The sequence below is a fragment of the Oncorhynchus keta genome, chromosome 18 (genome assembly GCF_023373465.1).
Source record: "Oncorhynchus keta strain PuntledgeMale-10-30-2019 chromosome 18, Oket_V2, whole genome shotgun sequence".
NCBI lineage: Eukaryota > Metazoa > Chordata > Actinopteri > Salmoniformes > Salmonidae > Oncorhynchus > Oncorhynchus keta.
Genome location: NC_068438.1, coordinates 17,183,938 through 17,203,632, shown reverse-complemented (window position 1 = coordinate 17,203,632; position 19,695 = coordinate 17,183,938). Strand labels below are relative to the sequence as shown.

General features: G+C 43.0%; 3 protein-coding genes and 1 non-coding gene across 7 annotated transcripts; 2 read left to right on the top strand and 2 right to left on the bottom strand.

The window, feature by feature from the left end:
* Positions 1-26: 26 nt before the first annotated feature.
* LOC118397371 (uncharacterized) lies at positions 27-8,496 on the bottom strand. Its single transcript, XM_035792037.2, has 4 exons — positions 8,294-8,496; positions 2,181-3,072; positions 1,815-2,070; positions 27-1,567 (listed from the first exon to the last, which is right to left on the bottom strand). The coding sequence occupies exons 2-4, from the start codon at positions 3,041-3,043 to the stop codon at positions 1,331-1,333; spliced, it is 1,356 nt and encodes a 451-aa protein (XP_035647930.2). The 5' UTR covers positions 3,044-3,072; positions 8,294-8,496; the 3' UTR covers positions 27-1,330.
* A 435-nt stretch (positions 8,497-8,931) lies between these two features.
* polr2d (RNA polymerase II subunit D) lies at positions 8,932-11,325 on the top strand. Its single transcript, XM_035792036.2, has 4 exons — positions 8,932-9,244; positions 9,608-9,788; positions 9,922-10,017; positions 10,944-11,325. The coding sequence occupies exons 1-4, from the start codon at positions 9,169-9,171 to the stop codon at positions 11,020-11,022; spliced, it is 432 nt and encodes a 143-aa protein (XP_035647929.1). The 5' UTR covers positions 8,932-9,168; the 3' UTR covers positions 11,023-11,325.
* A 3,414-nt stretch (positions 11,326-14,739) lies between these two features.
* Positions 14,740-18,861, top strand: ilkap (integrin-linked kinase-associated serine/threonine phosphatase). Of its 4 annotated transcripts, XM_035792032.2 has the most exons (11): positions 14,740-14,885; positions 15,245-15,353; positions 15,814-15,942; positions 16,108-16,225; positions 16,472-16,578; positions 17,024-17,117; positions 17,425-17,512; positions 17,755-17,888; positions 18,068-18,187; positions 18,414-18,495; positions 18,592-18,861. In XM_035792032.2, the coding sequence occupies exons 2-11, from the start codon at positions 15,311-15,313 to the stop codon at positions 18,730-18,732; spliced, it is 1,056 nt and encodes a 351-aa protein (XP_035647925.1). In that variant the 5' UTR covers positions 14,740-14,885; positions 15,245-15,310; the 3' UTR covers positions 18,733-18,861. The 4 variants fall into 4 exon arrangements, with proteins under 4 accessions (XP_035647925.1, XP_035647926.1, XP_035647927.1 ...); XM_035792033.2 differs by having other exon boundaries at positions 14,747-15,353; positions 17,027-17,117; XM_035792034.2 differs by having other exon boundaries at positions 14,748-15,353; positions 15,820-15,942.
* Positions 14,947-15,018, bottom strand: trnag-ucc (transfer RNA glycine (anticodon UCC)). The gene has a single exon. It is a non-coding gene; the product is annotated as a tRNA-Gly (tRNA).
* Positions 18,862-19,695: the final 834 nt, after the last annotated feature.

Sequence of the window (19,695 nt, the reverse complement as noted above, 5' to 3'; positions counted from 1 at the left end):
ATATGGTTTTGTCTGGTTTTAATGGAGCACGGCTCCTGAGTGGCGCAGCAGTCTAAGGCACTGCATATCAGTGCAAGAGGCATCACTGCAGTCCCTGGTTCGAATCCAGGCTGCATCACATCCAGCTGTGATTGGGAGTCCCATAGGGTGGCACAATTGGCCCAGTGTTGTCCGGGGTAGGCTGTTATTGTAAATTAAGAATTTGTTCTTAACTGACTTGCCTAGTTCAATAAAGGTTAAATAAATGTAAAAATCATCACCATTATTAAACAAGTATTCTTCGTGCCTATTTAAACAACTGATCTCCAGCACAACTTCCTGTCAGCTGCCACACTACTGTTGATCATATATACTGAACAAAAATATAAATGCAACATGTAAAGTGTTTTCATGAGATTCAATAAAATATCCCAGAAGCTTTCCATATGCACAAAAAGCTTATTTCTCTTGAATTTGTTCATATCCCTGTTGGTGAGCATTTCTCCTTTGCCAAGATAATCCATCCACCTGAAAGGTGTGGCATATCAAGAAACTGATTAAACAGCATTATCATTACACAGGTGCACTAGGTGCTGGGGACAATAAAAGACCACACTGAGGTTTGTCACACAACACAATGTCATAGATGTCTCAAGTTTTGAGGAAGCGTGCAGTTGGCATGCTGACTGCAGGAATGTCCACCAGAGCTGTTGCCAGAGAGATTAATGTTCATTTATCTACCATAAGCTGCCTCCAAAGTCATTTTAGATAATTTGGCAGTATGTCCAACTGGCCTCAACTGCAGACCATGTGTAACCACGCCAGCCCAGTGGGTAGACCTGGCTCCCAAGTGGGTGGGTCTATGCCCACCTATAGCAGTGCCCCTGCCCAGTCATGTTAAATCCATAGATTTGGCCCTAATCATTTATTTAAATTGACAGATTTCCTTCTTTGAAATCAGTAAAATAATTAAAATTGTTGCATGTTGTGTTTATATTTTTGTTCAGTAATAGGTTGATCTCTGCTCACATGAAATCAGCTCCAGGTATCTGAGATGTCGTAAGGCAGGCATGGTTTATTTACATTCAAATATTTGACAGTAAAGTAATAGGTTAAAATCTCTAAACCTGCAGTCGCCATAGCCTTTTACCACAGACACAACCCAGACCAGTCCTTTACCACAGACACAACCCAGACCAGTCCTTTACCACAGACACAACCCAGACCAGTCCTTTACCACAGACACAACTACAGTTTGTCTCGGGACTTCCATATCTGACATCCTGAACAAGCTAGTCTCATCCTGAACAAGCTAGCCACATGGTTCTACCACAGTGTCCAGGCATGCTAGCTACTCCTCCGGCCTCATATCTAGTATGTCTCTGATGTAGGGCAGGACAGCATCGGTGTAGAACATCTCCAGCTTGGCCAGGGTTTCGTCCCAGAACACAGGGTCAAAGGTCACAGGGACGATGGCTGTTTCCTTCAGGGTGAACACCACTAGGTCAGCCTGGGTTAACCCTGTCACCGCCAGCTGGCACTGGATCTGGGTGAAATAGCTGTGGTCTGGCTTCAGATGGTACCTCACCTGTAGAGAAAAGAAGAATAGGGAAGTGCTGCTAGAATACACTAGTAGGTAGATCTTTACAGATTGAAGGTGCTCTTTGGTTAAGGGGTTAACTGGTCATCAAAAACAAGGGGGACCAAGGCAAGGCACTCTTCATATAATTAAAATGCCTTTATGATGATAGTATGCTTGAATTTTTTTTAATAAAGCTTGGTATAGCCCAAGTCAGGGGCTACAATGATACAAAAAACAACATGTCTTAACTAACCTGTCCCCCCTCCTCCCCCTGGTCCTGTATTGTCAGGCAGAAGGCTGGGTCCTCTCTACAGGCCTGGGCTACAGTGTTCTGACGGTGCTTGTAGGGACACTTGACCTCTAGGCAGAGCAGCCATTGGCCGGTCCTTTGGTCCTCTACGATGCCATCAGGACTGCCTGCTAGCCAGGGGCGCTGGGGGTCGATGAACAAGCCACACTCCTGCACCCTCACCGCCCGGCCCAGGGCCTTGCTCTTCAGGCTCTGATATCTGAGATAAAATGAGATGAGATTGTACTTTATGACAGACACAGAATACAACATTCAACACAACATTTAAAAACAATCGCAGAACAATTAAAGTAAATGCATAGATGGTACCTCCGCACGGCCTCGGCTTCCCGCTCAATGCCCCAGGTCATGGCGCGGGTCTTGACGTTGGTGCCGCGGCCTGTGATGGCGGCCAGGTAGGAAGCCGGTGGGGTCGTGCTCTGGCCAGTAACGAAGCGGCTATGGGCGATTCGGTGAGCGACCGACGCTGTGATTCGGTTCTGACGCCAGGAGAACCAGCTGGGGTTCTCTCTCTGGCCCCGGGTCTGGAGCTCCACCGCCTCCACCTCTTCTTTCTGACATAACCCCAGGGGCAGTGCTTTGGGCCTGAGGGGAGAGACCATGGAGCTCCCCCCAATTTGGTTGGTCCTGGGGGGAGAGACCACAGGCTTACCCCTGACCTGACTGCTCGTGTCAGGGCTATGACTATGCTGATGGGCCTCAGCTCTCTTCTCTGCGATGTCAGGATGATATCTGACAGTAGGGATGTTCCTTTTGGCGTAACGTGTGTCTGTGGTCTTTTCTCCTGCTCCCCTGGCCTGGCTAGCTGTGGCTCTGCTGATTTTAATAGATTTTATTTGATCCTGATTGGTCCTGGGGGGAGAGACCACAGGCTTACCCCTGACCTGACTGCTCTTGTCAGGGCTATGACTATGCTGATGGGCCTCAGGTCTCTTCTGTGCGATGTCAAGATGATATCTGACAGTAGGGATGTTCTTCTTGGCATAACGCATGTCTGTGTTTGCTCCTGCTTCCCTGGCCTGGCTGGCCGTCGCTCTGCTGGTTCCTGAGTCCCCTGAGCCATTAGAGGGATTTAGGATGGAACCTTTGTTGATATGCCTTTGTTTTGGTGGGCTCTTTAAGGCTGAGCTGTCAGTGTGAGAGCCATTTTTGTTTGTCTTTCTGGGACTCATGGTTCTGTGAGTTTCAAGAAGTTAGTATTCTGTAAATTAAATACAAAAAAGAGGAGGTAAGATACTGTGGCATGTAAACCATTCCTATGTCCTATTCCTAAATCTGGACCTGCTGTGTGTGGCATGTAAACCATTCCTATGTCCTATTCCTAAATCTGGACCTGCTGTGTGTGGCATGTAAACCATTCCTATGTCCTATTCCTAAATCTGGACCTGCTGTGTGTGGCATGGTTTACTGTTCGTAGTAAATTGCCATGTTTGTTGCAATTTTCAGTGGTGTATGAAGTCTGAGTTCAGCATGTGGGAAAGATCAGGGTCCAGAGATCATACCCATGTTTCCTAGTAGGTGGATCGCATTTAAGAGTTCCCGACATGATGTGAACGCGGCATTAGGCTGGCTGCCACACACACAACCGTGTGAGCTGTTGGTCAGCTCAACTCTCTCTTTCTCCAGACTAGCTCAGCTCAGCCATCCACTCAAGATCTTACATCAAATGCCCACTGCATTACCTCCCGAGAGAAAGCTCTTCGGTTATTGTCGTGTATATTCCCCCCCCAAGCCCGACATTGTGATGGCTCTCAAGGAACCACACTGGACTTTGTGCAAACTAGAAACAGCATATACGAGGACACATTTATTGTAGCTGGAGACGTTAATAAAGAAAATCTGAGGAAAATCTTCTGTGCTACACGCGGGGAGAACATGCTTGACCATTGTTACTTTCCCTTCCGGAGTGGCTACAAGGCCCTCCCCCGCCCTCCCTTTGGCAAATCAGATCACACCTCCATGCTGCTCCTCCCCGCATAAAGGCAGAGACTTAAGCAGGAAGCTTCAAGCCTTTTTTGATCACTCAAACAGGGAAATGTTCTGTTCCTACAAAAATCATGGGAAAATGGCAGCATTCGTGCAAAACCGAAAGCACAAACCGTATTTAACCACGGAAAGGTGACTGGGGACATGGACATGTACAAACAAACAGACTATGACCTCCGTAAGGCAATCAATGAGGCAAAACGACAGTACATGGAAAAAGTGGAGTCGCAATTCAAAGGCTCGGACAAGAGACGCATGTGTTAGGGAAAGCCAGCCAAGTCGGGGACAGTGACGCTTCACTCTCGGACAAGTTAAAAATTTTCTTCGCCCACTTCAACGAAAACAACACTGAGCCGCCGATGTGAGCCCCCACCGCTCACAAGGACTGTGTGCCGCATCATCATAGCATGTGCAGACCAGCTGGCTGGAATGTTTACGGACATATTAAATCTCTCCTTATCCCAGTATGTTGTCCCAGCTTGCTTCAAGATGTCCACCGTCGTGCCTGTACCCAAGAAAGCCAAGATAACTGACCTAATTACTATCGCTCCTTAGAACTCACTTCTGTCATCATGAAGTGTTTTAAGAGAATGGTTAAGGATCACCTCCACCTTCCCCGACACCCTAGACCCACTACAATTTGCATACCGCCCCAACAGATCTACAGATGATGCAATCACCATTGCACAGCACACGGCCCTATCCCACCTGGACAAGAGGAATATCTATGTAAGAATGCTGTTCATCGACTACAGCTCAGCCTTCAAGCTCATCACTAAGCTCATGACCCTGGGTCTGAAACCCTCCCTGTCCAACTGTGTCCTAGACTTCCTGACAGTTCGATCCCGGGTGGTGAAGGTAGGCAACAACACCTCTGCCATGCTGATCCTCAACCGGGGGCCCCACAGGGGTGGATGCTCAGCCCCCTCCTGTACTCCCTGTTCACCCATGACTGCGTGGCCACGCACGTCTCCAAATCAATCATCAAGTTTGCTGATGACACAACAGGGAGGAGGTGAGGGCCCTGGCGGAGTGATGCCAGGAAACTAACCTCTGCCTCAACTTCAACAAAACTAAGGAGCTGATGGTGGACTCCAGCAGACAGCAGAGAGAGCACGCCCCCATCCACATAGACAGGGCCACAGTGGAGAAGGTCAAAAGCTTCAATCCCTCGGTGTGCACATCACTGAGGACATGAAATGGTCCCTTCACACCGATAGTGTGGTGAAGATGGCGCAACAATGCGTCTTCAACCTCAGGAGGCTGAAGATTTTTCCTTGGCCCCTAAGACCCTCACAAACTTCTACAGATGAACCATTGAGAGGATTCTGTTGGAAATATCACAGCGAGGGTACTTAAAATGCACTGCACGGTACCGCATGTCTCTCCAGACGGTGGTGCGGTCAGCCCAATGCATCCTCGGGAGCACACTGTCAGCCCTCCAGGACATCTACAGCACCCGGTGTCACAGGAAGGCTGAGAAGATTATCAAGTACCTCAGCCACCCGAGCCACGGATGATCGGGTTCATGTCCGGGCTCTGGCTCTGCCACCCAAGGACATTCAGAGACTTGTCTCACCATGCTTCACCGTAGGGATGGTGCCAGGTTTCCTCCAAACGTGGCGCTTGGCATTCAGGCCAAAGAGTTCAATCTTGGTTTCATCAGACCAGAGACTCTTGTTTCTCATGGTCTGAGAGTCTTTAGGTGCCTTTTGGCAAACTCCAAGCAGGCTATCATGTGCCCTTTACTGAGGAGTGGCTTACGTCTGACCACTCTATCATAAAGGCCTGATTGGGGGAGTGCTGCAGAGATGGTTGTCCTTCTGGAAGGTTTTCCCATCTCCACAGAGGAACTCTTTAGCTCTGTCAGAGTGACCATCGGGTTCTTGGTCACTTCCGTGAACAAGGCCCTTCTCCCCTGATTGCTCAGTTTAGCCGGGGGCAGCCAGCTCTAGGAAGAGTTTTGGTGGTTCCAAACTTCTTCCATTTAAGAATTCCTTTGACCTCATAGTTCGGTTTTTGCTCTGACATGCATTGTCAACTGTGGGACCTTATATAGACAGGTGTGTTTCTTTCCAAATCATGTCCAATCGATTGAATTTACCACAGGTGAACTCCAATGAAGTTGTATAATGATGATCGATGCACCTGAGCTCAATTTCGTGTCTCATAGCAAAGGGTCTGAATACATATGTAAATAAGGTATTTCTGTTTTTTTTATTTTTAATACATTTGCTAAAATTTCTTTACCTGTTTTTGCTTTGCTTTTGCTTTGGGTATTGTGTGTAGATTGCTGGGGAAATTGATTTATTTAATCCATTTTAGAAAACGGCTATAACAAAATGTGGAAAAAGTCAAGGGGCCTGAATACTTTCCGAATAGCACTGTAAGTATATACAGTTGAAGTTGGAAGTTGGTTTTTCAACCACTCCACAAGTTTCTTGTTAACAAACTAAAGTTTTGGCAAGTCGGGTAGGACATCTACTTTGTGCATGACAAGTAGTTTTTCCAACAATTGTTTACAGACAGATTATTTCACTTATAATTCACTGTATCACAATTCCAGTGGGTCAGAAGTTTACATACACCAAGTTGACAGTGCCTTTAAACAGCTTGGAAAATTCCAGAAAATGATGTCATGGCTTTAAAAGCTTATGATAGGCTATTGACATAATTTGAGTCAATTAGAGGTGTACCTATGGATGTATTTCAAGGCCTACCTTCAAACTCACTGCCTCTTTGCTTGACAATGTGGGAAAATCAAAATAACTCAGCCAAAACCTCAGAAAAAAATTGTAGACCTCCACAAGTCTGGTTCATCCTTGGTTGAAATTTCCAAACACCTGAAGGTATCACGTTCATCTGTACAAACAATGGTATGCAAGTATAAACACCATGGGACCACGCAGCCATCATACCGCTCAGGAAGGAGACATGTTCTGTCTCCTAGAGATGAACACACTTTTGTGTGAAAAGTACAAATCAATCCCAGAACAACAGCAAAGGACCTTGTGAAGATGCTGGAGGAAACAGGTACAAAATAATCCATATTTACAGTAAAACGAGTCCTATATCGACATAACCTGAAAGGCCGCTCAGCAAGGAAGAATCCACTGCTCCAAAATGGACATAAAAAAGCAAGACTATGGTTTGCAACTGCACATGGGGACAAAGATCATACTTTTTGGAGAAATGTCCTCTGGTCTGATGATATAAAAATAGATCTGTTTGGCCATAATGACCATCGTTATGTTTGGAGGAAAAAAGCGGAGGCTTGCAAGCTGAAGAACACCATCCCAACCGTGAAGCACGGGGGTGGCAGCACCATGTTGTGGGGGTGCTTTGCTGCAGGAGGGACTGGTGCACTTCACAAAATAGATGGCATCATGAGGGTGGAAAATTACGTGGATATATTGAAGCAACATCTCAAGACATCATTCAGGAAGTTAAAGCTTGGTCGCAAATGGGTCTTCCGAATGGACAATGACCCCAAACATACTTCCAAAGTTGTGGCAAAATGGCTTAAGGACAACAAAGTCAAGGTATTGAAGTGGCCATCACAAAGCCCTGACCTCAACCCTATAGAACATTTGTGGGCAGAACTGAAAAAGCGTGTGTGAGTAAGGAGGCCTACAAACCTGACTCAGTTACACCAGCTCTGTCAGGAGGAATGGGCCAAAATTCACCCAACTTATTGACCCAACTTAACCAATTTAAAGGCAATGCTATCAAATACTAATTGAGTGTATGTAAACTTCTGACCCACTGGTAATGTGATGAAAGAAAAAAGCTGAAATAAATCACTCTCTACTATTATTCTGACATTTCACATTCTTAAAATAGTGGTGATCCTAACTGACCTAAAACAGGTAATATTTACTCCGTGAAAAACGGAGTTTCAATGTATTTGGCTAAGGTGTATGTAAACTTCCGACTTCAACTGTAACGTATTCTATGGCTCATCCTATACAACTACTGCTGTACACACATTTTCTATTCACATACTGTCCATACACACCCTTCACATACTTATATATTTATATTCCTGACTCTGGTCCAGAAGCTAATTTTCTGCAATCCTACACTATTAGAAAAAACAATGGTTCCAAGAGGGTTATTCCTGCTGTCCCCATAGGAGAACCCTTTTTGGTTTCAGGTAGAACTCTTTTGGGTTCCATGTAGAACCCTCTGTGGAAAGGGTTCTACATACAACCCAAAAGAGTTGTACCTGGAACCAAAAATGTTCTCATATGGGGACAGCCGAAGAATCCTTTTAGGGTTTTGGTCGTTTCAAACTAATAGTTTTAGAAAGAATACAGCAGACCTATGTCAATAGGCTATACGGCCGTATAACCTGAGGACATCATTGTCCTACTCTACTTTTCTATTAAATTACAGGCAATAATGGTATTGCGCAAAATATTTGTTTCGCTTACCCGATGAAGTTCTGTCTCGTCTCGAGTTGTGTATGAAAGTGAAACTGGTTCTACTTGACTCACTGTCTCACGCCTTAACGACAACTGGGAACTCGGAAAAAACGAGCTCCGACTACGTGACTCACTATCTCATGGCAAGCACGTCAGATTCATCCTGCTGGGTTGCTGGGTTGCTGCTGTTGTGTGTGTGTGTGTGTGTCTGTGTTTTTTTGTTCCAAGTCAGAAACTCTGCCATCTTTCTAGAGCTCCGACTATCTGAAGTCATCGTTTGACCTCGTTTTTTTCCGAGTCCAAGTTTTCTTGAAAGCACCAAGTGAGATAAAATAGCCTATACGTTCTACAGACCATACGGAGTATTCGTTGCAATACTTTGTGTGGCACCCAGAATAGTTTTTAATATATAAACCAATATGTAATATATGTACGTTGATTCGCATTGGGGTCATTTATTTGACACTTGAACATGTTTTAAAACCCAAATGTCACTTAAATATGAACAAATATTGATCATTGTTATTGTTTAGACAATTATTTGTTATATATCATGAACAAATACAGTTTTTTGACATATTTCTACTGTTACGTTGGGGGACTTTTATTTTGAAAATCTCTGAAATTCCGTGACCCAGAAGTACTTTTTTGTGTTTCTGACGAGACGCTGATTGGTACGCAGCTTCCTTCCTTGATGAATTTGGAGATTCGTCGTGTTAGTGTTTTTGTTATGCCGAAACAATTCTGCAAACAATTATAAGGCGCCGATATACGGCATTTTTGGTTCAGAGCAAGCAACTGGATATCAGCTGTTTCTTTTTTGATTCATTTTTCTAACTGTACCCGCAGCTAGGAAGGCTCATTCATTCAGTGTGACAAGAAGCATGGCGTCCAGTGGCGGTTCAACAACAACTGTCGGAGATATTGAGGAGGACGCGTCTCAGCTACTTTTCCCCAAAGGTTCGTATCAAAATTTATTTATGTTAACTAGATTGAATGTAACGATTCACTTAAGGTACCTATCTAACTATATTCCACATTAGAAACTTGATGGTTTGAGCCCTGAATTCTGGAATATCAGACCGAATACCACTGGTATTTTCACTGCTCTAATTACCTTGGTAACCAGTTTTTACAATAGCAGTAAGGCTCCTCGAGAGGTTGGTGATTAATGGCCAATATACCACGGCTAAAGGCTGTTCTTATTCCCGACGCAACGCGGAGTGCCTGTACACAGCCCTTAGCCGTGGTATATTGGCCATATTCCACACCCCCTCAGGCATTATTGCTGAATTAAAACCCACCCTCCCCTGCGTTCTTCAGAGTTCGAGAACGCGGAGACTCTTCTAAACTCTGAGGTACACATGCTTCTGGAGCATCGCAAGCAGCAGAACGAGAGTGCAGAGGACGAACAAGAGCTATCTGAGGTCTTCATGAAAACTCTGAATTATACTGCACGTTTCAGCCGTTTCAAAAACAGAGAAACTATTGCCAGTGTTCGCAGGTCAGTGTAATTGTTGTCACTATCACAACCAAAAACAAATGTCAATACCTTATAAAAGTCCATGTACATTTATTTGGTGGTGAATGTTTTCATTAACTTTTCATGTTGACTGAAATTGTCCTGTATCCCACAGCTTGCTCTTGCAGAAGAAGCTGCATAAGTTTGAGTTAGCCAGTTTGGCCAACCTTTGTCCAGAAGCAGCGGAGGAGGCCAAAGCCCTCATCCCTAGGTAAGACCTGCTGTTACCGTCTCCTCACTTATCGCCATACTCAGCCCTCTAAACCAGTGGTTCCCAAACTGCCTGGGGGGGGGTCAGTCCGGCTTTCAACTTACTCTAGAAAGTGCACAAGGTGCCATTTTGAAGTTGGGTAGTGCATCGTCAGTTCCTCTTGTCGGTCATTGCATACCTTAGAGAGCCATTTATAACTTGTCAAGAATGTCCAGATCAACTATCCCATGTCAGTTAACTTTTTAAAGCTAGTTTTATTTGCCTAAATATCATGTAAGGTTTGTCACTCATATCACATGAACACACATTAGACAGGGCAAAATGTAAAGAATTTGAAAAAGATTAACTTTAAAACAGCAACATTCTCTGCGCCCCATGACAAAATGTGTACAATTGCAGGAATTAAGCTTTAAACCTTCAACATGTTCTCTCTGCCAACAAGCGGGTTGAACAGTTTGTGTCATGAACAGAGCTTGTGCCCATAGAAATAGATGTGGTGCTTACGCAGGGGGGCGTGGGATGTTCCACAATGCTGGAAGGAGGGCCTGAGTGAGAAACTTTAGAAACCCCTGCTCTAACCTGGACTCTTTAGCCTCGTCTCTGATTGGGTAGCAGTCGGCTCTTGACCAGGAAATCGGGCTTAAACGTTTGGTATAACCAAACTGTGTGTCAGGTAGCCTCGTGGTTAGAACATTTGGCCAGGAACTGAAAGGTGGCTTGATAAAATCCCCGAGCTGACAAGGTAAAAATCTGTCGTTCTGCCCCTGAACAAGGCAGTTAACCCAGTGCTCCCCGGTAGGCCGTCATTGTAAATAAGAATTTGTTCTTAACTGACTTGCCTAGTTAAATAAATGTTACATTTAATTATACATTTAGTGACAGGAGTTGTGCTGTTTCGTTCTGAAACCTGCTTGTTCTCTCTGCAGTGTGGAGGGGCGGTTTGAGGATGAGGAGCTGCAGCAAATCCTTGATGACATTCAGACCAAGAGAAGTTTCCAGTACTGAGGACAATTCCTCCTCATCCGGCCTATTCTAACCCTAAACCCATTATGTCAGAATATACTGGTCGCCGCTACTCACCCAGAAGGACATTGAGTCCCAAATGACACCCTATTCACTATATAGTGCACTGCTTTTTACCTCCAGCTCAGACTTTTTATTTTATTTTTATGTGGGGGGGGGTTAATAGATGTGCATCAGGCACCACAGATGTACATTCATTATATCCATTTTGAAGGCCTTACCAAGCTAGGATGAATATATACATTCCTAGATGTAAATACTTTTCAAATAAACATCTGAAATACTTTTCATAGCAATTTGTTTTATTTTCATTTAGCTCCTATACAAAGTGGTTGTTCACTTCATCTTGTCAAATGCAATCGTTGGGTTACAATAGGTACCTGGAGGACCCCCCCTACAGAAGCCAGGGTGCTCTGCTGTGGTGCTGACTATCAGAGTTATGTTCCTCCTGGAGAGACTGGTGGGCTTGAAGACTGCATCCACACCACTCAGACACAAAGACGGGGTGATCTAGGAGACTGACATGGGGAATGGACATTGACAGCTTCCTGGCTGGCTCACTGCAACAGAGAAACCAGATTAAATTGTAAAAAGATGCAAACACAAGTCTTTAGTTCAGTACAGCACAAACGTGAATATCTTTACGTAATTGCGATTTGACTTAGACTTACAAGAAATGAAGAGCCATTGTACAGTTGAAGTCGGACGTTTACATACACTTAAATTGGCGTCATTAAAACTTGTTTTTCAACCACCACAAATTTCTTGTGAACAAATAGTTTTGGCAAGTCGGTTAGGAGATCTACTTGATCTACTTTGTGCATGACAAGTAATTTTTCTAAAAAAAATTTACTGTTGCAGTGGGTCAGAAGTTTACATACACTAAGTTGACTGTGCCTTTAAACAGCTTGGAAAATTCCAGGAAATTATGTCATGGTTTAAGAAGCTTCTGATAGGCTCATAGACATAATCTGAGTGCACCTGTGGATGTATTTCAAGGCCTACCTTTAAACTCAGTGCCTTTTTGCTTGACATCATGGGAAAATCAAAATAAATCAGCCAAGACCTCAAAAATAAAGACCACAAGTCTGGTTCATCCTTGGGAGCAATTTTCAAATGCCTGAAGGAACCACGTTCATCTGTACAAACGATAGTATGCAAGTATAAACACCATGGGACCACGCAGCCATCATACCGCTCAGGAAGGAGACTCGTTCTGTCTCCTAGAGATGAATGTACTTTGGTGCAAAAAGTGCAAATCAATCCCAGAACAACAGCAAAGGACCTTGTGAAGATGCTGGAGGAAACAGGTACAAAAGTATCTATATCCACAGTAAAAGGAGACCTATATCAACATAACCTGAAAGACCACTCAGCAAGGAAAAAGCCACTGCTCCAAAACCGCCATAAAAAAGCCAGACTACGGTTTGTAACTGCACATGGGGACAAAGATTGTACTTTTTGGAGAAATGTCCTCTGGTCTGATGAAAGAAAAATAGAACTGTTTAGCCATAATGACCATTGTTATGTTTGGAGGGAAAGAATTTTGCCAATTTTTTTGCTTTATCATTATGGGGTATTGTGTGTATATTGATGAGGGGGGAAAAACGATTTAATAATTTTTAGAATAAGGTTGTAACGTAACAAAATGTAGAAAAAGTCAAGGGGCCTGAATACTTTCTTAAGGCACTGTATGAACTGATATGAAAAACAACACTTGATTCAACACTTCCAGTTTTTCTATTTAAATTATTATACAACATTCTTGCCACCAACAGAATGCTATATATATGTTCAACATAATCTCACACTCAATTCCTGCAAATATGTAGAAAAAAAAGTATTTCAGCACATTTCATGTGTTTTTGTGTGGCATAATTTGTGTGAAAATACACACATTTTTGTGCAACTAAATTCATAGGAAAACATAAAAAGATTTGTGGACTTCATTCATAGGAAAATACGTTTTTTGGGGAGCAAACTTCAGAACAATCTTTTGAAAGTTATTGGAGCAATGCATTTTGGGCAATGGTGTTCTACACTGTCTTTTTTGTGTCCCACAATTATTTATATAACAAAACAAACATTTTAACAAACCAATATTGTTAATCAACCAGGTTGTCACCGAACTATTTATAATATAATAGTAGCCTTACGTTAAAAAAAAGTATTAATGCCATTGCTGTTTTCTATGCTTGTTTTCACTGTTTTTGTGGTATTGATAAACATATTTGATTGGGGAATGGGGATGCATTTTCATGATGGGGAAATGAATTAATCAATAAATGTGAGGAAACAGAAGACCTAAAAAAAATTGTTGGCTTACACTTCCAAGGCCGTCTCATGATGATTATTATGGTTGTGTTAATCATGTTATATACTTAGGCTATTGTAACAAGGCACATGCCATGATTTTAGGCCTACTGCCTCTTCCCAGAGGTCTACTAGGCTTTCATGGCAACATCAGTTAGAGCTCACTTTGCCAAGTATACGCCCTGGTTAGAGTCCCTGTTGCAGCTTTCACTTTCTTCCGCTACGTTGGTGGCAGCTTTGGGATCACGTACAGATCACGTCTAGTTATGTGATCAAGTGGTGGGAAGCATTCTGTTTAAACCCAACATTGTGTTGGGTTTAATTACGTTGATATATCGAGTGAACTATGGATAAGCAACAATAGGTGTGACAGATAGAAGTAGTCACTACAGGTGTGATCATGCCTTACATTAAAGTTGCCTGAAGCTGAATGGAAAGTTCTATGCTCTGACCAGTTATTCAGCAGAAAATCCTCTGTGACTGTCTAATTTACATAAGTTAACTTACCAGTGTGGACTCCAGATAAACATATTGTACACAAAAAGTACCTGTTTAAAGTCTTGTTACAACCATGGTGTTATTTTGTTACTGAAGCTTATACATCAAATAACTTAACAATGATCTACATCATATGGGTAGACAAATAATGTGTGTTTTGCAGCAAAACACAACTAGTCTTTTTTTAGGATGCAAGTAATATGAATCATTGTTGATATTTGTGCCATAGAGTCCAGTTACTCCATTCAAACCTATCTGAGGACAGTAAAAGTGCAGCAACACCTCCTAAGACCGAGCTTTTTGTTCAAATTCACTTATTTTTTTTGTATAATAGGGATGGACACTAGTGAGTAAAATGGACTATGGTTTAATGGACACACAATTGGTCGTTTTTTCTGTGATGTGCAATTTGTTTGTGCAACACAACAAACATAAACTAAGACTTTTCTTAAACATTACATTTCTAAATTGCAACCTTGAACAATAGCAGCAATAAATTAACAATAATCATACAATCAAAATAATGTTACATTTTTTTAAATGGTCATTTTAGGCCTATATTTTTTGTTTTACCGGTAGGCTATTACTACTGTATGTTCTTTACATTCATTTACTTAATTTCCAACCATTGCTCAATGCACTCCACTTTATAATATTATTTATAAAGTGGAGTACATGTAATAATTCTCTTTGGTAAAAAATTTCGCCCCATGTTGTTATAAATTTTTTGACATAATTTTAACACTATGCAAATCTGCAAAGAATATTGATTTTGTATCGTACACATAGCGTCTTCACCGCGGACATTTATTTTGAAGGCATAATACGAAAACCGGATGTCTTAACCTTGCTGCGGTGATGCTATTAAAGCAAAGCTTGACATAGCTTCCGAGTTCGACTAGAGACCAAAATCGTCGGGCGTCGCCAGGTGGTTGAAGGCTATATCACAACCCTTTTTGAACATCTTCATTCAATGTTGCGTTGTTGGCACTTTCGTGTCTGTTATTGTTTGGGGAAAAAACATGTAGAAAATGGTTTGTATATAGCTTATAGCCAAACATAGCATGCGAGATCAGACAGTATTAAAAAATAACTTGCGTTGGCCGGGAATCGAACCCGGGTCAACTGCTTGGAAGGCAGCTATGCTCACCACTATACCACCAACGCTGACATAGAGTATCCGTGAAACATATTAATATTTGAAGTAATAGCTGATGTTTTCCGTAATTCGAAAAGTTTCATTTATATATTTTTTTATTCGACCATATACATATCGGACTTGCTAATTAGCTAGATGTTCATAGAAAATAGGCAAACCTTTTGAGAATACGTCACGATTAAATAATACAGCTGTGCTAATGTTCATTTGCCACATTTGCTACATTTTCATTAGCTACTATTTGCGAGCGCCCCTGAATGAAGCCAGAAGCAGCAAACCAACGAAAGCGCCTTCTTCAATATGGATTTATTTGACGATCTTCCAGAACCAACCCAAACCGCAGGTAGATAACTTGAAATGTCACTTTAAACATGTTTCACGAATTACACATTTAACATGTTTCAAGGTGTCGTAATCAAATAACGTTAGCTTGCTAATGCTAACCCAGCCTCTGCTATAACGTGTTTGCTAACATTACATTAGCCAATTATGTGACGTTAGCGAGCCTTGTTTTAGTTAGCAAGTCAACTGCTATGTAGCACACAGAGAGCAACAAATCTAGCTATCGAGCTAACGTTACTTGAACAAATATAATCTAACAGTTTATTTTTTATAAGAATAGCTAGTCATTAATTTGATAGGCCCAGTGCAGTGGGTTTCCCGACTAGCTATCAAACGTTACTTGTTAGCTAAGCTGGAACTGCTAAACTGGAACTGCTAAACTGGGTAGTTGACAGTTAGCAGTGGATGACTGAATAGCTATCTTTTCCCTTCATTGTCTGTCCCGGTTCGTCCTGCATCAGGTGAAGCCTCGGTACAGAAGACATGTCCATCACCCCTGGAGGACAGGGGGTCCAAGAGGAAAAGAGACGCACCTGATGATGATGAGGTGGTGGAAGAACAAACACTAGAAGAAAAGAAAGTTTGTAAAGGTTTTTGACATTTCCACATGAATATGCAGTATGTCACTTATTTTATGCTTGTCTGTCTGTGTCTGTCTGTGTCTGGCTGTACAGTTACTACTAGCTATGAGAGATCACTCTGTGTCCCCAGATGATCAATCTCTGAGTGAAAGTGATCACTCTCTGTGTCCCCAGGTGTGCCTACCCTGAAGGGGTATGTAGCCGCTCGGAGGGGAGAGAGAGAGGAGATGCAGGACGCTCACATTCTCCTATCTGACATGAAAACCTGCCTGTCCACCCTTCCAACTACAGTGTAAGTCCCCTCTGACGCAGGGCAGTGTCAGGATGAGTCCCAAAGTGCACCCTATTGCCAGTCATATGTAGTTTCCTACTTTTGAACAGACCCTCCAAAAGTAGTACACTATATAGGTAAGAATGTCTTTTGGGAGACATCCTAAGCCCCCTTCTCTCTAACATAGGGGAGTGTCAGTCTGTTAGGACCTGGAAGGTGTGATGGTGTGCTCCAGTGAAGTGACGTACACTACTGTCTGTGTTGAAGGTCTCGTCTGGCCTACTTCGCTGTGTTCGACGGCCATGGAGGAGCTAGAGCCTCTCGCTTCGCTGCAGAACATCTTCACCACACTCTGGCCCTGAAGTTCCCTAAAGGTGAGTGGAAAGACTCAGATCTCCTCTTCACTGTCAAAATACTGGGCTGGATTTATTTGTTGTGTTATCTCTTCACATATTCAATATACATCAGTTAATTCTTGAGATTTGGCTCCTGAGTGGCGCACTGCATCTCAGTGTTAGAGGCGTCACTACAGACCCTGGTTCGATTCCAGGCTGTATCACAACCAGCCGTGTTTAGGAGTCCCATAGGGCGGTGCGCAATTGGCTCGGCATTGTCTGGGTTTGGCCGGGATAGGCTGTCATGGTAAATAAGAATGTGTTCTTAACAGACTTGCCTGGTTAAATAATTTAAAATATGACTCAGATCACATGCCTATTCATCCTCAATAAACATGGCTTTCATTTCTAGTGGTATTATCTCTTCACAATATTCTAGAAGATTCATCAATATCTAATGCATATTGTGTGTCTCCTCCCACAGTAGAAACTGAGAACCTGGACAAACTCGTGAAGAAGTGCCTACTAGACACCTTCCGACAAACAGACGAAGACTTCCTGAAAAAAGCCTCCAGCCAGTAAGTGCTTAGTCTTGTAAACCTGACCTTAGGCAACAGCAGTGACTAGGTTCTGGTAGACATGACGCACTCTCTTGGTAACTACGATAAGGGAAGACGGACAACTCTCCCAACAATTCCTTATATAGCTTTGTTTCCCAAATGGGCCCTGATCAAAATATCAAAATGATCAAAAGTAGTACACTATGTAGGGGATAGGGTGCCATTTGGGAGTATTTTAGAAGCCTTATAAATTGATGAGGTAATCTGTCCTACATGAATGAAAGTATGAAGCGATGTGTACAGTGTGTTTGGTCTGGTCCCACAGGAAGCCTGCCTGGAAGGATGGCTCTACAGCCACCTGTATGTTAGTGGTGGATGACATGGTGTATGTAGCCAACCTGGGAGACAGCAGGGTAAGGTGCTCCTCTGCTCACACATTCCGTATATAGTGCACCACTTTTGACCAGTGCCCTATTGACCCTTGGCTAAAGTAATGCACTAGGGAATAGGGTGCAATTTTATACATAACCTTAGTTTTAACCTGTTTATTTAGCCATCATCAATGATGATATTGCCATAGGAAGCGGCTTTTTTTATTCTGTTGCGTTGTAGTACATTTCCTCACCTGTAACATTGTGTCTCTGTCTTTCTGTAGGCGGTTCTCTGTCGGATGGAACAGGAAATGCAGGGCGGAGAAAGGAAGTGTGTCACTCTGGCGCTCAGTAAGGAACACAACCCCACCATCTACGAGGAGCGCATGAGGATCCAGCGGGCGGGGGGCACCGTGAGGTACTGGGCTTTCACTGGGCTTTCATATCTTTTCTCTGTAAATCTGTGCCTGGAAAAAACCATCAACAACAAAACTAATCTTTGATAAGTACTAGTGATGTCCTTGACCTGCTCTGTGAGGAGGAATAACTATTTAATCAACTCTTTATCCATGGTTGCTGCTGTGTATGTTGCTGCAGGGATGGGAGAGTCCTTGGGGTGCTGGAAGTGTCCAGGTCTATAGGAGATGGACAGTACAAACGCATTGGAGTCATATCCACACCTGACCTCAGACGCTGTCAGCTTACACCCAATGACAGGTAATACACTGACTCTTTCAACCAATGATCAGTAAGACATGTACGGTTTAAACCAATCTATGCCAGGTACTCCCAGCTGAGCCCTGTTCCAATACTTTGTAAATGCATTTTCTTTTACTCCCTTCCTTGAAGTAGTCACTGAACTGACATGATGTGGGCTTGGAAAAGCTAATTGAATTTGTTGGTGGACTGATGGGTGAACTCTTTCTCTTTTTCTCTCTCTCAGGTTCATTATCCTGGGCTGTGATGGTCTGTTTAAAGTGTTTTCTGCAGAGGATGCTGTTAAATACGTTCTCAACGTCTTGCAGGTATACATCATGCTCACAATGTGTGTTTATGGATAAAAGAGGTCTCAAGATGTGTGTTTGCTGCGGTGTGTGAGACTGTTTTGCGGGTATTTTCAGAATGGGAGTGTTGAGAGGAAGGAGGGACAGACTGAGGAAGAAGGCCACTATGAAGCAGCATGTCAGAGACTGGCCAACGAGGCAGTGAGAAGAGGATGTGCCGACAATGTTACCGTCATACTGGTGTCTGTTAGCTTCTGAACAACAGACACCTGATCTGGCCCATCATTGATGTGTCTCATTGCGTGCCTCAGTGCCTCTGAGTGCTATGTCCACTGTGGCTCCAGACCTAAAAACACATGAACAGATCCCACCGCTGCCACCAACAGACGAACATCAGAAACATATTGGTCAACCGTTCATTATAAAGGAGGTGTTCTAATCTCTAACTCAATGTGAACTGTATACCCTACGCATGCACACAATGCAAGAACGCACATTTCTAATGGCTTGTGTTGTGTACTTGCGTAGGGTGTAAATTAGGCGTAATGCCCTGTACTGCCCTGTACTGCTTATCCTGATGACTACTGATGATTTAAATGGTCTTTATGGTTTCTGATCAATACCTTGTCTTATCTCATTTGTGCACATGTTGTTTTATTGCCCTCAATGTTACATTTTATTTGGTGTACTTTTAAGAAACTATTTCAGAACATAATTTCAGAGATTACCCCCCAATTTTTGATTTTTTTTTTATACAACCCTGTATGATCCAATCTGAAGCTGGTCTAGATTTAACGGACTCATGTCTTCCTCCAAGCCGACTCCCCCCCTGGATAATACAGATGTACAGTACCAGTCAAGTTTGGACACACCTACTCATTCAAGGGTTTTTCTTTATTTTTGCTATGTTCTACATTGTAGAATAATAGGGAAGACATCAAAACTATGAAATAACACATATGGAATGACGTAGTAACCAAAAAAAGTGTTAAATATGTCTGAGATTCTTCAAAGTACCTGCCTTTTTTCAACTTAACCTTTATTTAACTACGCAAGTCAGTTAAGAACAAATTCTTATTTACAATGACAGCCTAGGAACAGTGGGTTAACTGCCTTGTTCAGGGACAGAACAACAGATTTTTACCTTGTCACCTCAGGGATTCGATATAGCAACCTTCCGGTTACTAGCCCAACACACTAACAACTACGCTGCCTGCCACC

What these genes read in the sequence shown, in the direction of transcription:
- LOC118397371 (XM_035792037.2), bottom strand. Translation starts at nt 3,043, where the DNA reads ATGAGTCCCAGAAAGACAAACAAAAATGGCTCTCACACTGACAGCTCA. An exon ending in GAAGCCGAGGCCGTGCGGAG is followed by an intron (nt 2,071 to 2,180) that starts GTACCATCTATG and finishes ATTTTATCTCAG; the next exon opens with ATATCAGAGCCTGAAGAGCA. An exon ending in AGGGGGAGGAGGGGGGACAG is followed by an intron (nt 1,568 to 1,814) that starts GTTAGTTAAGAC and finishes TTTTCTCTACAG; the next exon opens with GTGAGGTACCATCTGAAGCC.
- polr2d (XM_035792036.2), top strand. Translation starts at nt 9,169, where the DNA reads ATGGCGTCCAGTGGCGGTTCAACAACAACTGTCGGAGATATTGAGGAG. An exon ending in TCAGCTACTTTTCCCCAAAG is followed by an intron (nt 9,245 to 9,607) that starts GTTCGTATCAAA and finishes TGCGTTCTTCAG; the next exon opens with AGTTCGAGAACGCGGAGACT. An exon ending in GCCAAAGCCCTCATCCCTAG is followed by an intron (nt 10,018 to 10,943) that starts GTAAGACCTGCT and finishes TTCTCTCTGCAG; the next exon opens with TGTGGAGGGGCGGTTTGAGG.
- ilkap (XM_035792032.2), top strand. Translation starts at nt 15,311, where the DNA reads ATGGATTTATTTGACGATCTTCCAGAACCAACCCAAACCGCAG. An exon ending in CTGAAAAAAGCCTCCAGCCA is followed by an intron (nt 17,118 to 17,424) that starts GTAAGTGCTTAG and finishes CTGGTCCCACAG; the next exon opens with GAAGCCTGCCTGGAAGGATG. An exon ending in ACGTTCTCAACGTCTTGCAG is followed by an intron (nt 18,496 to 18,591) that starts GTATACATCATG and finishes GGGTATTTTCAG; the next exon opens with AATGGGAGTGTTGAGAGGAA.